The 17,022-nt window shown below is 36.8% G+C and overlaps 1 protein-coding gene across 2 annotated transcripts in view; it reads left to right on the forward strand.

The window, feature by feature from the left end:
* Nucleotides 1-17,022, forward strand: part of ADCY9 (adenylate cyclase 9) — a 199,704-nt gene that overhangs the window by 118,840 nt on the left and 63,842 nt on the right. The window contains exons 3-4 of one of the 2 annotated variants that reach the window (XM_069106579.1): nt 10,658-10,762; nt 15,117-15,337. In XM_069106579.1, coding sequence (XP_068962680.1) covers nt 10,658-10,762; nt 15,117-15,337 — 326 coding nt within the window. The remainder of the gene's footprint in view (nt 1-10,657; nt 10,763-15,116; nt 15,338-17,022) is intronic. The other variant, XM_069106582.1, reaches the window with a different exon arrangement.

Consider the following 17,022-nt stretch of genomic DNA (forward strand, 5'->3'; position numbering starts at 1 on the left):
TTCCTTCCTTCCTTCCTTCCTTCCTTCCTTCCTTCCTTCCTTCCTTCTTTCCTTCCTGCTTTCCTTCTTTCTTTCCTTCCTTCCTTCCTTCCTGTCTGATGAAGGGTAAAGTCTAAAGTAAGGATTCTCAACCTGAAGTTTGTAGACTTGTTTTTTTAAAAAAGTGTGAAAACTGCATTTCAATATAATTGGTTTCCTTTGTAATCATAGATATTGTATTTTATGTATTTAAAAACATCATTCTGAGTAGTCCCTAGGCTTCACCAGATTTCCAAAGGGGCCTAGGGCACAAAAAGAAGTTAAGACTCCCAGCTAACCACTTTGCATGTGAGACCTTTGCATTTCAATGCAAATGCTTTCACTATCACTGGTTATGAAAAATATGATGAAAATGATGTAATTCTTTTTTTTTAATTATCTTTATTCTAATTTAAAATATTAGGTGAAAGATTAATTTTTCTTATTTTTTTATGTACACTGACTTGCATCTTAGAACCATAGCCTCTAATGCTCAATTATTAATATAATAGTAAATGTGACAATTGAATATTGACTTTACAAGATTTCGTTTTTCTTAAAGTGTTCCTTAGGCACTGATATAATTAATGACTCAGTTCTGTAGTCAGAAGGACCTGAGTTCAAATATGACCTCAGACACTTACTAGCTGTGTGACCCTGGGCAAGTCACTTAACCCAAATTGCCTCCAAAAAAGAAGTACATTAGAGAGAAGCAAAACTGAGTGTTAGGTAAGTTGTAAGGAAGAAAACCCTTAGGGGATCAAGGAAGGTGTCATGGAAGAAATGACGTTATATTGGACTTCAAAATTCAGCCTCCTCATTTAGAGGTAGTGTTGCTAAGGGATGTGTGTGTGTGTGTGGAGCTGTAAGACAGGTAACACTAGCACACAGGAGGGCTGCTAGCATAGGTTTACTCTTGATCTGGTCAGACAGGAAGACAGCTTCAGAGGGGTTAATAATCTTATTTTATTCGAATCTAGTCTTCTCACAAGAGGCTTGCTGATAATGGAAACAACTCCTACAGGTTCCCTAATCTCCCTTCTCAAAGTGGTGGGCAAGATGTGGAGGCAACTACTCCTAGAACTTGATGGGGTCAATCAAGACAGGCACAGCTTGTGCACTCCCCTAAATCTCCTTAAGCCACAATGGGGGCTGGTTGAGGCAAATACAGATTCCCCCCAAGCCTTTATGGGGGCTGATCAAGGCACACACAGCATTCCACCTTGTGCATTCAACCCTAAGGATTCCCCACTCAGTGACCAATACCCACCTGCTTTATAGGGCAACAGACAAAGAAGGCATATTGCCAACAATAGCCTCACAAGTTTACATTACCTCACCTATGCAGTCATAGTGGATATTTACAATTTAAGCACAAATGTTTATGTTATTTATCATTATAGAATGCTGTGCAAGTGTTGTGGAGATGTTTACAAGTCATGAGTCTGGAAAATAGAGATTGTTATGGCCATGGATCCTGGGAAACTAAACTCTAAGAAAAAATAACAAAAATCAACCTTACACACTAAAATCCACCTTTCTTAATGGACCATAAAATCTAGTGTATATATTGGCATTTTTACTTTTTGGTTCTAAATATCCAGTACTGTCAATATTCATTTATATGTGCAAAGTGATACATCCTGTGGTTCATCTGTTCCATACACATGGTAATTCATTCAATGCTATGACTACTTTTCTGACATCTAAAGCCCTAATGGAAGATTTTTCCCTTGTTTTCCTTTTCTTTGCTTTTTCTCTAAGAACTATATGCTATCTTTTGTCCCTATGTTGATGTTTGTCTGTCAGTAACAGCAACTGGATTTACTTTCTCAACAGTATTTAAATTCACTACCTTCAGCCATATGCTTTTTGGGAACTCCCTTCCCAATGTACTGATTTCTCACCCACCCACTTCAGTCTGTTCCAAAGACAAGGTAACTGCTTTCATCCACTAGGTAGGTAGAAAAAGCATTTTAATAAGTGTTTATTTACTATGTTCTAGGCACTATGCTAAACACTAGTAATCTAATACAAGCAAATATAAACAAAACAGTCCCTGCCTTCAAGGCACTTATCTTCTAATAGGGCAAAATATATAAAAGGGAGCTGGAAGAGGAGGCATTTATAAGCACAGAAGCCTGGGAAGGAGTGGTCTGGGTAGTGGCCTAGAAGCCTGGGTTCTGGCAAGATCAGGCAAAAGCTGAATGCCAAGGGACCTGGGACAGAGTCCCAGCTGCTGGTGGGAAGGTGGGAAGGGGAAGGTCCAAGAAGAGTTTGTACTACCAACTTGTATTTATCATCCTGAAGCTTTCTCACATTGCCCTCTGGTACTACTTAAAACATTATGTAAATATTATTATTATTACTGTAAACCATAGTGAAATGGATGTAGGATAATGGAGTCCTGAATCCTACTTTCCTCTGTACTGTTTATTGAGAATACCTCCTTTTCCCCAACCTGGACAGAAATGATATGGTCAGCCCCCTAGCCAAAGAACCTCTCAGTATGTCCCCTTTTTGTTTCACCTTTGATTCCAGGTTCTACTCCTATCTGTTTACCTGTTCCCACTCAGTCTCCTTTGCTATGCTCTCTGGTGGTGTGTCCCCCAAGACTCTGTTCTAAGCTTTTTTCCTCTTTGTCTGTATACTCTCTCATTTGATGATCCTGTCAGCTTCCTTGGATTTGGTTCTCATCTTTAAGCTGATGGTTCCCTGATCTGTAGATCTAGCCCATGTCTCTCTTCTGAACTCTAGCTTCCAGCTTCCTTATGGACATCTCAAAGTGATATTTCATAGGCAATTTAAATTCAACATGTTTAAGCAGTTGTTTGTGAATCTTCACATTCCACTCCATTGCCAAAGCTTATTGCTTTTTATTACATTTCTTGTATGTTCCCTTCCCTCCATTCATACAGCCACTATCCTAGTTCAGGTCCTCTTCAATGCTCACCTGAAAAAGTCTTCTGTTAATCTCTTTGCATCACATCTCTCCCTATTCAATTCTGTCCTCCATATAACTGCCAAAATGATTTTCCTAAAGCATAGATTTGACCACTCCCTTACTAAACACCACTGGCTCTATTATTACCTCAGTACACAATACCAAGTCCTATTAGGCATTTAAAGTTCTTTATAACCTGGAGTCTTCTCACCTTTCCATTATTCTTATACTGTACTACCCTTCCATATCACAGGGGTTAGAGTCATGGCACCCCACTGCAATCTGGAAAGTCCATGTAAAATTTTTTGGTTCCCCTTTGTCCCCCCCTTCAGAAAGAAGAAGTATGAATTTTTTCTTTCTTTTATGAGGTGTTTACAGTACTTATTTTAAAATTTGGGTATTTGGTCATAGGCTCTGTGTTGTCTGCTGACCCTCACATGGTGTCTGTGGCTTCAAAAAAACTTCCAAAAAATTTCCATTTAATTTCTTACGCCTACCCGTGACATATATGGAAACTGGTGGGGAAAGTCACAGTTGTGGAAGGGATAACTGTACTCCCCTTCATGCACTCTGATCCAGCCACACTGGCCTACTTGTCTCATGACACTCCTGTACTATCTATCTCCCATCCCTGAAATATTCCCCCTCCTCATCTATACCTCTTTGCCTTAGTTCAGATCCTACCTTCTGCAAAGGACTTTTCCCAGTCCCTTTCCTGCTAGTTTCTTCTCCTATGAGATTACCCTCCCGTATGGTTTGTATTTATCTCACATGTGCCGAGCTATGTAGTAGTTCTCTCTCCCATTAGAACGTGAGCTTTTAGGGCAGGGACTAGTTTGACTTTTCTTTGTATTCTCAGTGTTTAACACAGTGTGTGTGTGTGTGTGTGTGTGTGTGTGTGTGTATTTTTATTCAGAACTTAAACACCAAATAAAATGGGCATTTCCACAAAAATAATAGAACAGAAAAGGAGAATTGTATATAAGACTGCAGATCTCTTATATATAGCTTACTTTTCCTTTTAATTATATAATTTCATCCAGGAACTTTTAAAGCTATCCTTCTTCTGCATTTTTTAAAAAGATGCCTCAATAACCCTTTTCCCCCTTTTTTCTCCTTTTTCTATCCTATCCTTCTGTATTTTGTGCATCTAATTAATTCTACTGTTCCACCTCTTTAGTTTTGATAATTATTGCTTTGAAATTTAGGTTTTGGGTACTAGGTATCACAATGGATAGAGTGTCCAGCCTGGAGTCAGGAAGACCTGAGTTCAAAATCCTGCCTCAGATACTTAGTAGCTGCATGTCTCTGTGCAAGTGACTTAATCCTGTTTGCTTACCTTTCCTCATCTGTAAAGTGGTCTGGAGAAGAAAATGGCAAACCACTTGCATATCTTTGCTAAGAATACCCCAAATGGGGTTACGCAGTCGGACATCACTGAAACGACTCAACAAGTTTAGTTCAAGATTTGGTACTGTTGGACTCCCTTCTTTCCCACTTAATTTTTTTTTCCTTGAGATTTTTGACCTTTTGTGCCTTTGAATGAATTTAGTTATTTTTTCTAACCCTGTACAATAAATGTCATTTATTCCTGATACATGGTAAGCATGATTGATAAATATATAGCTGTTTTCGAAAACAGATAAATTAGAAAGTTATTTCTAGAAAGGAGCTATTTACTTTGCAAGATCATTGAAAGGTTTCCTTTAAAGCAGTAAACTTGCAAGGTGCCTTTAAGTGTTTGTTCAAGCACATAGAGAGGAAAGATACAAAGATAAGTAACTTGGAATCCTTGGCCTTAAAGAGCTTAAACCTAGTAGAATGCCTACCATACCCGGCAGCCTGTGTTGAGAGAAATACTCCAGACAGTACTCTGGAGGATTGGAGGTCTTCTAGAAAGAGGTGACTTTTCAGGAGTTTTTTGGAGGAGGGATGGGATAATGAGGGGTAGAGATGAGAGGGAAGGATATTTCTGGCAGAGAGAACAACATTAATAAAGGCACAGAGCCAGAAAAGTGTAGCATGTATATAGAAAACAGCCTAGAAAATGTTGTGTGTATGGGATGTGGAAGAGAGAGACCAGAAAAATATATTGGCATGATAGTTTAGAGGGCCTTAAGTTCCAGGTAAGGAATTTGCACTTTATTTTTCTATATGTAATGGGGAGTTACTGAAGACATTTCAACAGGAAAGTGGCATTATCAGAGTTCTTTGGAAAAATTAATCTGTAGAGTAGATTGGAGGGAAAGAAAAGATTGAAGGATTAACTGGAAAACTATATTAATGTGGGCAATAGGATTAGGAAAGAATTTGTATGCTATAAGCAAAACTACTGTGTTTATGTTTAAGCTCTAGCAAGGCCTCTACAGAAAAGTCTATTGTACCAGTAGCATTTCCTGTCAGTCCTTTTTGAATAAAAAGGCTATATATACCTTCCTAAACTTCTAGAACTACAAGACTTTTGAGATGGTGAAGGTCACTTTCAGACATCTGAAGTCACTCTTTTAAAATTTTATTTTTTTATTTATTTTTTAGTTTTCAACATTCATTTTCACAAGATTTTGAGTTATAAATTTTCTCCCCATCTCTCCCCTACCTCCCACTTGAATATAGCAAGCCTACTGAACACCCCTTCCCCCAATCTGTTCTCTCTTATATTCCCCCATACCACCCCCGCCTTACTTTCTTGTAGGGAAAGATAGATTTCTGTACCCCATTGCCTGAATATCTTATTTCCAGGTTGCATGTAAAAACATTTTTTTAACATTTGTTTTTAAAACTTTTTGAGTTCCAGATTCTCTCCCTTCTTCCCTTCTTACCACGCCCCCCCCCCCAACTGGGAAGACAAGCAATTCAATATAGGTTATACATGTGTAGTTACGCAAAACATTTCCATAGTAGTCATGTTGTGAGAGACTAACTGTATTTCCCTACATCCTGTCCCACCCCCCCATTTATTCTGTTTTCTCCTTTGACCCTGTCCCTTTTCAAAAGTGTTTGCTTCTGACTGCCCCCTACCCAATCTGCCCTCCTTTCTATCATTCTCCCTCTTATCCCCTTCCCCCCTACTTTCCTGTAGGGTAAGATACTCAAATGAGTGTGTATATTATTCCCTACTTAAGCCATATTCAGTGAGAGTAAGGTTGACTCATTCCCTTTCACCTTCCTATTCTTCCCCTCCATTGTAACAGTTTTCTCTTGCTTCTTTTATGTGAGATAATTTACCCTATTCTATCTCTCCCTTTCTCTTTCTGACAATATATTCCTTTCTCACCTCTTAATTTTATCTTTTAGATATCATCCCTTCATAGTCAACTCATCCTGTGCCCTCTCTCTATGTATACATGTACATACATATTCCCATACACATATAAGTACACACACATACCCCACCTATGCATATATATGTATGTGTGTATATATATATACACGCAAATATTCCCTTCAATTCTCCTCATACTGAGAAAAATCTCATGAGTTACAAATGTCGTCTTTTCATGTAGGAATGTAAATAGTTCAACTTTAATAAGTTCCTTATAATTTCTCTTTCCTGTTCACTGTAAGGTCACTCTTTAGGAAATTAGGGGGTCATAAAATTATAAGTTTTTGTTTAGATGAAACGGATCTTAGAGTTAAGATGGCACAGTGGACAGAGCACTAGTGGGACCTGAGTTCAAATCTAGCCTCAAATACTTATTTGCCATGTGACTTTGAACAAATCATATAACTGCTGTCTGCCTCAGTTTCCTCATCTGTAAAATAAGAATAATGCAAGCTATTATTAGTTCTTAACCTTTTTGTGTGTCACAGACTCCTTTGGCTATTTGTTGAAACCTATTGACCGTTCTTTCAGAATAATGTTTTCAAATTTGTAAGATAAAATACATAGAATTACAAAGGAAATTAATTATATTGGAATAGTTATCAAAATGTTTTTTAAAAAATAAATTCATGGGTCCCATGTTAAGAACTCCTAATATAATCCAACCTTTTCGTTTTACTGAGGAAGGAATCAAGACACAGACAAGTGAAATGATGTGCTTAGTAAGTAACAAAACGGAGACAATCTCCTCTCCTTGCCAACCTAGCAAGGCACTTTTAGTTCTTTCCATAGGAAGGAGCCTGATTTTATTGGGCTAACCTCTCTGTCCACCATGGACTTGTTCCCTGAAGGGTAGACCTATGATGCTGTTTATGTGATGGGAAAGATGATTGCTGATTGGCTGGTAGACTAATGGGAGAAATAAGCAGAAGTAAGAGAGGAAGACAGAGCAAGGAGAGGCAAGGCAACAACTCTGAATGGTGAATGGGAGATGAATGGGAGAACTCAGAAGCCACAAGCATTTGGGGAAAAGCTATCATTCCAGTATGTCCTTTGATTCCTAAAACCTGTAATTCCAGAGACTCTTAAGAATAGATTTGTAGGGTGAGATCATTCTCTCCCCACTTAAGCTGAAATTTTTTCTTGCACCTTGATCACAGAGCCCTGATTCTTGTATATTCCATTACTTAATCTAGATAACTGTCCTATTACTGTTTCACTGCTTGCTTTGATAAATATTTGTTTCCTATATGTGACTGACTTGTTTAATAAGTGTTTCATGGTACTGTTTCAAGCCAGCTGAGATCAAGCTATTACCCATCAGATTTGGGGAAGAATTACCTGCCCATAGAGTAACCAGGAAAAGTGGCTTTTATTCAGATCCCCCAAAAGAATCATACATCTAGACTTCAAATATCTGTGTAATAAATAGTTATAATTCCAAATCCAGTACCCTTCTTGAAGACAGATCAGTGAGAGAATGATTACCAAGTTGGGGCCATTCTCCTACTCAGAAGAAGAAATCAAAGCTATCAATAGTAATATGAAAAAAATGCTCCAAATCACTAATAATGAGAGAAATGCAAATTAAAACAACTCTAAGGTATCTCCACACACCTATAAGATTGGCTAACATGACAGAAAAGGAAAATGATAGGGGTGGCTAGGTGGCGCAGTGAGTAAAGCGTGGGCCCCAGACTCAGGAGGACCCGAGTTCGGTTCCGGCCTCAGACACTTAACACATTAAAAAAAACAAAACACTAGCCCTGTAACTTTGGGCAAGTTAGTTAACCCCAATTGTACTCCAAAAGGAAAAAAAAAAAAGAAAAGGAAAGGAAAATTATAAATGCTGGAGGGGGTGTGGGAAAATAGGTATACTAATGCATTGTTGGTGGAGTTGTGAACTGATTCAACTATTCTGGTAAACAATTTGACAGTATGCCCAAAGGGCTATAAATCTGCATATACTCTCTGACCTTGAAATACCACTACTAAGTCCATAGATCAAAAAGATCAAAGGAAAAGGAAAGGGACCTATATGTACAAACATATTTATAGCAGCTCTTATTGTGGTGACAAAGAATTGAAAGTTGATGGAATGAACTTCAATTGGGGAATAACAAAACAAGCTAGGGTATATGAATATGATGGAGTACCATTGTGATGTAAGAAATGATGAAGGGGACATTTTCAGAAAAATCTGGGAAGACTTAAATGAAATGATAAAAAGTGAAGTGAAAAGAACCAGGAGAACATGGTACATAATAACAGGAATATTGTAATGATAATCAACTGTGAAAGAGCTAGCTACTCTAATTAGTTACATAATTCATGACAACTCTAAGAACTTATGATGAAAAATACTATCCATTTTCCAGAGAGAAAACTGAAGTAAGTGTAATCTAAGTGTAGATTGAAGCATATTTTTTCACTTTTTTCTTTTTCTATAATTACACTTTATTTTTCTTGCTTTTTGTGATGGCTAGTATGGAAATGTTTTGCATGACTTTACATGTATAATGGGTATTCTATTGCTTACCTTCTTAATGGGTAGAGGGAGGAGCTGGAGGGAAGGAAAAAATTTAGAACTCAAAATTTTAAAAAAATCAATGTTGGGGCAGCCAGGTGTGCAGTGAGAAAGAGTGCCAGCCCCAGAGTCAGGAGTCAATATTAAAAATCATTAAAATGAGCATTAAAAAATAACCCTCTATCTACTAATTTAAGTTGTAGTTTCTTTTATTCATTCATCTATGTATTTGTACATTTATATATATATATATGTGTGTATATGTGTGTGTGTGTACATATATATATATAAACAGCTAGGTGAGACTATGGATAGAGTGCTTGGCGTGAAATGGGGAAGACTTAACAAAATCACTCTGTAATTGTGTAGTAATCTTTACTTTTATCAAAGCTATAGGTTTGCTTCTTATTCTTATTTGTTTCTTGTTCTTATTCTCTTCTCTTTCTTGAGACTTTTTTCCTACTTGTTTTCTGTTTCTCTGAAATAACCTTATGAAACTTTTAGGCATTCTAGGATCATAGACTGAGAACTAAAAGAGCCCTCAGAGGGTATTTAGTTCTTTGTTAGTAGTTTGTACTTGGTTTATCTTGATTTTAGAAGGATGAATTATTTTAAGTGCTTATCATTTTTGACTGGAAGTTTGGTCATTGTTGGAAGCTTTCCTTGAAGTAGATATTTTTCTTGCCACCTTTTGGCTTTTCAAATGTTCATCTCTTACCTTGAAAGAGTATACTAAACTTTGCTTGGTAGGTAATATGGGTTATCTGGGTTTATGGCCTATGCTTCTTAATTTTGTATGTGTTTTATTGCATTTTCTCCAATTGTTCTTTGGCCTTCTTGAGAAATCTACTGTGATCCTGATTAATGTCCTTTGGTAGTTCATTTTTGTCTTTAGGAAGTTTGAAATATTTTTTCACCCTTGATATAATGTGAAAGTTTAACTGAAGTGTTTAGGAGTATTGAGAATTGAATTCTTCCTTGTCAGGGTCTTATAAATTCTTTCTATTTGTAAATTGTCACCTAAAATTTTTTTTTGACAATTTTCTGGAATGTCCCATTCAATTTCTTTAATTTTTCTAAATTGGGGGAAATGTCATAAATCCTGAGATTTCTTCAGTGTGATCATTCTTCCAGATTTCTCATTTGATTCCATGTTTTCCAATTTTTTTTGATAATTCAGTGATTTTCTATAACTTTACTTCCCCCAGTTCTGTTTTGACTGTAGTAAACCTATAGTAAGCCTAGTTTCCACTGTAATAATCCAGATTTGGGGTGATTCTATTTATTCTTTTAAGTTTTCTATGATAGTCTCCATATTGGTCATTTCTTTTTCCTGACTTTTTTTTTTTACATCTTTTAATTCTTTGGTTTTATCTCATTTTTTAAACTTTTGTCAACTTCTATTTGATTTTGTAGTTTTCTTTTTAGTGTTAACTCTTGCATAATTTCTTTAATTTGAGGATGTCTTTCAAGTTATATTGTTTTTTTCTATTTGTATTGTTTCTGGACTTTAGGAGTATAATTGCTCTATGGCATTTAAAAAAATTTTTACTAGTATTCTTCTCGCCTTTGAATGTTTCAAATTTAGGTTGTTTTTTTCTTTGTTTTTTTTTTTAAAGCTGCTTTTCTTTACTTTAGTATTTCTTTTTGTTGTTTTTTGATTAGTTCAGGGTGAAACTGACTTCCTGCTATACCTACCATGTTGCCAACTTGACTGGAGTGCTCTGACTGAATTAAATGTTTTCCATTTTTGTACATCCATTTATATAACTACAGATAGCAGTGAAACTGAATTGTATACTGGCGATTTTTTTAGTATATGTCTTGAAATTTTTTCTTCTTGTAGACATGTCCTTCATGTGGTGTTACATTTGCTCCCAACTGTGAAGCCAGTCCTGAAGAAGGAGCAATTCAAAATGGCTCTCAAGATGAGCATAAAAATAATACCAAGGTAATTTGCTTGTTAAAGCTCCCTTTTTTCCATTAATTTTACTGTTGAACCTTCCTAAGGTAAATCTTAATTTGCTTGCTTCTGAGCAGGTGAAGATCACTTATTAGGTAACATCACAAAAGTTTTTCCAGTCCCACTGATTCTGAATGAGTCTTATCAAGAGAAGGGCATACTTATTCTGTACATGTTGTATGAGTTACAGATTAATGAAAAAACATCTTCCTGCTTTCTGGGAGTTCAGTTTTGGAAGGGAGAAACAAAACCAGCATATATGAATAGAAAACAATTAAACGCATATGGTATGCATTATAAGTACTATTAGAATTTATGGTTTAATATACGCTAAGGAATTAGGGGAAGATCTGTCAAGGAAGTGTTTCAAACTAGGCCTTAGAACCAGTGACATCCAAGTGTTTTCAGCAGTGAACCATAACATCAGATATCTGTATGTACAGGGGTCACATTGATTTTTTTAAATTGAAAACATTTGTGAAGTCTACTAATCATTCATAAATATAGATTTTTAGAAAGGATTAATACAAATGCAATCAAAAGTTGAAAGAAATAGAATCAAGCTTTATCCAAGGGAAAATTTCTTAATAATGAAGGCTGCCCAAATATAGAATGGTTTCTCTTAGGAGATAGTGGGTTCTAATTCACTAGAGGTCTATGGATAAAGACTGGATGACCATCTTTTAGGTATGTAGTATAAAGAAGATTGTTATTCTGGTTCAGTTTGAGTTTAAAGTTCACCCAATCCAAAAGTCTGTGCATATACCGAGGTAAGGCACAGGTACCGAGGTAAGGTGGTGCAGTGGATAGAGTGCAGGGCTTGGAATCAGGAAGACCTGAGTTCAAATCTGGCCTCAGATACTTACTAGCTATGTAACTATGGCCAAGTCACCTAGCTTCTGTTTGCCTCAGTTTCCTCCTCTACCTCCCAGATTTGTTTGTGAGGATCAAAGGAGATAGTGTTTCTTCAAGAATCACTGAGCACAGGGCAGCTAGGTGGAGCAGTGAATAGAGCACCAGCCCCAGAGTCGAGTCAGGAGGACCTAAGTTCAAATCTAGCCTCAGACACTTGCCACACTAGCTGTGTGACCTTGGGCAAGTCACTTAACCCCAATTGCCCTGCCTTCCCCCCTCCAAAAAAACAAAAGAATCACTTAACATAGTGCCTGGCACTTAGTAGATGTTTTATACATACTTCTTCCCTCTCTCTCCACCTAGAGTTAGTTATTAAACAGTTTTGAATAAGTTAGTTAGAAATATTAGACCACATTTTCAAGAACTGTTGAATCTATTCACTGTTCTCATCTGACTCCAGGTTTACATCATTGATAATGATTCTCAGTTTTGGTAGTTTCATGGAAAACAATGTACTTTAACAATCAGGTAGACCCAAACATCAACCAGCATTCATTCATATAGCCAGAGATATGGTGGTTAGGTCATACTGGCCTCCTAATTTAACTGTGCTATCTTTGTTCATTTTTTCTATAAATCTCAGGGGTCACATATTAGATGCCTGGACCCAAAAGGAAAATTAGGTTTGAATCTCATTTCTGTTGTTTATAACCTTTATTGCCATGGGCAATTCAGTTAATCTTTTTGAGTTTCAGTTTCTTCACAAATGAAATGATATTATTAATATTTGCTGTATATAATACATAGGGTTGTTGAAAATCTTTAAGTGCTATGTAAATGTGAATTATAATTGGAAAGACAGTTTAATGTATTAGAAAGCACTGGACTTAGAATCAGGAGACCTAGGTTTGAATCATAGCTATAACACTCAAGTAGTTGCTTGACCATGGACAAGTCACTTAATAGCTTTGAGCCTCATTATACTCATTTGCAAAAGAGTAATAATATTACTTGCACTACTCAGTGTTGTATGAAAAGTACTTTACAAACCATGAATGGTTGCAGAAAACTATGATTATTTCAATAAGAGAAGATGATGGAGAAGGCATTCCAGTCAAAGTAGGAACAAGTAGGAACAAAATTGTTGGATAGGAATGACTATGCCATGTGCTGAGAATTCTGAGACCAACTTGCTCATAGCATAGGGTAAGTTTTAACAAAAAGCAGAAAGTGTAGTGACTTAGCATGGGCAGAAACAAATTCTGCTGTCCACTGAAAGCCAAGCAGAGTCTGAATGTGATTCAGAAAGCAATAGAAAACCACAGTAAGTCTTAAGCAGGGAAGTAATGTGAAATTAGAGCAATAATTTTCTAACTGTGTGCAAAGTAGAACGGAGAGGAGGCTAGAAGAGAGAGACCAGTTAGGAGGCTATTACTATAGTCTAGTTTTAGGCAGAGGAGGCCTTCATAGAGTCATAGACCGTCAGATGGAAAAGATTTTGGGGTTAACAATCCATTTCCTATCCCAACAAGAAGCTTGTCTACACTACTAGTGCTAATCTAGCCTTTGCTTGGAGATCTAAAGTGTTGGGATAGGCTGTTCCACTTTTGAATAACTGTTAGGAACGTTTTCCTTTTATACATTTTAAATCTACCTCTCTGCCTCTTCTATCCATTGATCCTATTGTAACTATGGAAACAAGTAATGGGAAATAAGAAAATGAAATAAAATGAAATGAATCCTTCTTCTATTAACAACATTTCAAAAGCATACTTCATATATGTGAAGATGGCTGTCAGGTCCCACCCATATGTTCTCTTCTTCAAACTAAACATTCCCATTTTCTTTAACTTTGGAAGGAAATTTTTTTCTATTGACTTTGGAAATAACTTTGTAGATATTTTGTGTCCACTCGTCAATGTAGATGTTGTGTATCACCAGTAGGATATTGGGTCCTTGAATATAGGAACTGTTTGAATTTTTGTATCAATAATCCTTGCTTTGTGCCTAACACACAGAAGACACCATAAATTCTTATTGAATTGAATTGAATTGAATCCCACCACTCTTGATCTGGGCATTGTATCACTTGACCTCACCATGCTTGGTGCCCAGAGCTAAGCATAAAACTCCAGAGGTCACCTGATTTATGCACAGGAACATGGACCTGCTGTTTCTCTGCTTCTACATGCTACGTTTCTCCTAAAGCTGGAGCTCTTATTAGATGTTTCAGCTGCTTTGTCACACCTTGAATTGTATGAAGTGGGTCTCTTCATGTGTACTTGTGCATCTGGTTAAAAACAAGTAGAGAACTTTATATTCATTCTTATTAAACTTCTTTTTGTTAGATATGGCTCTATATTCTAACTAGTTGAGATCTTTGAGGATAAACATTCTTTTCAATTCTTCAAGTACTTACTGAGTGTCTGCTCTGTCCAAGGCAGTGTGCTGGGTGCTGGGGATACAAAAACAAAGCTACCTCTATCATGCAGTCTATTAGCCCTTATTCAGAAATGGGAAAATTTGAAAGGGTGTCTCAAATGAGATAAAGAGAGACTGAGTTTAGTTTGAGGAGTGTTGGGTTTAAAGTGATTGCAGAATATCTAAGTGCACATAGAACAAAGCAGTTGGAAAGTGAGACTGAAACCATTGTGAAGGCTGGGCTGAGGAGGTCGACTTAATGTTTTCAGCAAAGATACAGCCTAAGAGTGAGGCCACAAGCTCCCAGAGGGAATGACTGCAGCTGTGGCATAGAGTTGAGGCCATAGCTTCAGGGGACATCTCCATTTACATGAAGACAGAAAGAGGAGTGAGTATAAGTAGAAGGAACATTGAAAGAGGTCACAGGATCAGGGTGGCTAGGTGGTGCAGTGAATAGAGCACCAGCCCTGGAGCCAGGAGGACCTGGGTTCAAATGTGGCCTCAGACACTTAACACAAAAACTAGCTGTGTGACCTTGGGCAAGTCACTTAACCCCAAATGCCCTCCAAAAAAGCAAAAATGAAAAAAAAACAAAAAAAAAGAAAGAGGTCACAGGGGAACCAGAAAAGTGCAGTGTCTTTAAAATCAAGGGAGGAGGAACATTCAAACAGGATATGGTAATATATTAGAAAAGGTTCTCTATATAAAGAAACTCAGTAATACGGGGGCATATAACCTTTTTAATGCCATAAATTATCAAACTGTTAATCTACTTAAGTTCAGTATTCTCCCAGATGGTGGTATCATAGGACCTTTTTCTTTGTAAGCATAGTTGTATTAGTTTAGAGATGTTCCATGAATGTCTCTTAACTTTCTCACGGATCTATAAATCTATCCAGATCCTTAAAAACTTGTATATTTTCAATCAGTATGACCTTTCTGAATAATGAGTTATATATTCATTAGCCTTTATGTAAATATGCATGTAGCATACATTCTAAAATATACATAATATGCCTATACTAAAATATTTTAAATCTCTCTATTTGTTATTCTTGTCATAAAGCAGGCTTCTGGAGGACATAGTCCAAAGACCCAAAATGGACTTTTGAATCCCCCTCAGGAAGAGAAGCTCACCAATAGTCAGACATCATTGTATGAGATGTTACAAGAGAAAGGAAGATGGGCAGGGGTGAGCTTGGATCAATCTGCTCTCCTTCCACTGAGATTCAAGAACATTCGAGAGAAGACAGATGCTCATTTTGTTGATGTTATTAAAGAAGACAGGTAAGGTGGAAGTGATTTCATCATAGTAAAGCTTTTAAAGTGAAAATACCTCCTTTTTTGTTTAATAACCTTTTTAAAGAAATAACCTGATCTGTGATTTCTTTGGTGTAGGTATGCATCAATGCAAATTGGTAGCTGCTCTGCAACCTAGAGGCTTAACATGGGGAGCTTAAGGGATCTGACCAGGGTTACCCAACCAGTGGTATCAGAGATGGAGCTTTCTTGTGTTCTTTATTATGTGTGTCCTCTCCACGCATATGCAAGCAAATAGAATATGTGAGCATCTGAATATACAGTTAAAGGGGAATTATTTACTTTACAAAAGGATTCTGCAGTTAAAGATTTCCTCTCAAGATTTTTAAAAAATATATCCCTGGGCTTCCCAAATTGTATATTTAACATGCAGTATTATTATTATTGCTAATAATAGCATTTATATAATGCTTTAAGGTTTGCAAAGCACTTTACATATGTTCATTCACTTGATTAGCCAAAATTTGGTATATGCACAACTATTTTGGAGCAGCTGTCAAGGGAAGAAAATGATGTTCATGTACATAGAAAATAGAATCTATTAATTTGAAACTAAGTGACTGCAGTAAGTACTCCCTAATAAAGAAGTAATCTGGTAGCAGCATAAGCTTAAAATTTCAAAAACAAAGAAAAAACTTTCCCTTAAGTTCCTCGTGAGTTATCCAGTGGAAACAAGGAGCTCTTGAGGCTTTTAAAATGACCATAAATTTAACAAAAATAAATAAATGTGCAAAATTATATAAAACTCCTAACATTTAGCAAGGGTTAACCTAATGAATTAACAGCAATGATTTTTTTCTGTGTGCCTTCCAAAATTTGTATGAAGATTTACAACCTTTGACTTAAATATTTTCTTCCTCTTTAAAAAATATGTCATTGTTAGCACAGTGACCAGCACAAGGTAAGCACTTAATAAATGTATACTTCAAGTGACACTAATCCCATGTCCCAAAGGTCTTTACATATTTTTGTGTGCTTTGTAATTGTTATTCTAATGGCACCGTGATATCTTAGTATATTAATATAATATACATTTTTCAACTATTCCTCAATTGGTAATACATGTGGATTGTTTCCAGTTTTCACTACTACAAATAGAAAGTAACTATGTCTACTCTAATACAAATAGATCCTGATGGCACACAGGACAGTTGTATCAAAAATCATACCCTGTTACAGATTCAGCTTAGCAGTAACATCTTCTATTTTGTACATTGGCAATTATTGTTAGTTAATATTGTTACTGTATAATCAGTAAGATAATATTATCAGAGAGATGAACTTGGAGCCCCAACCAGGTTTCAAGTCATCTACTGCCTGTGTTATCTGGGGAAATCACTTAATCTCCCAGTATTTCAGGCAACTCTCTAAAGCTGCAAGTTGAAAAGAATGCAAATTGCAAAAGAATGGATTGGCCTGCCTTGATAGAGGGAATTTCCTTGCTAAAGAGTTCCCTACAGGGGTGGCCAGGTAGCACAGCGGAGTAAGAGCACCGGCTGCAGTGTCGGGATCACCTGGGGATCAAATCAGGGCTCAGACACTTAGCACCCACCCAGAAACACCCGGCCGTGTAACCTTAAGCAAGTTACTTAACCCCAATTGCTTAGGGGCGGCCAGGTGGCTCAGCGAGTAAGAGCACCAGCTCCAGTGTC

Source organism: Petaurus breviceps, unplaced genomic scaffold (genome assembly GCF_028583685.1).
Source record: "Petaurus breviceps papuanus isolate PSGF00001 unplaced genomic scaffold, PetGlider_PUasm1.0 138, whole genome shotgun sequence".
Lineage (NCBI taxonomy): Eukaryota > Metazoa > Chordata > Mammalia > Diprotodontia > Petauridae > Petaurus > Petaurus breviceps.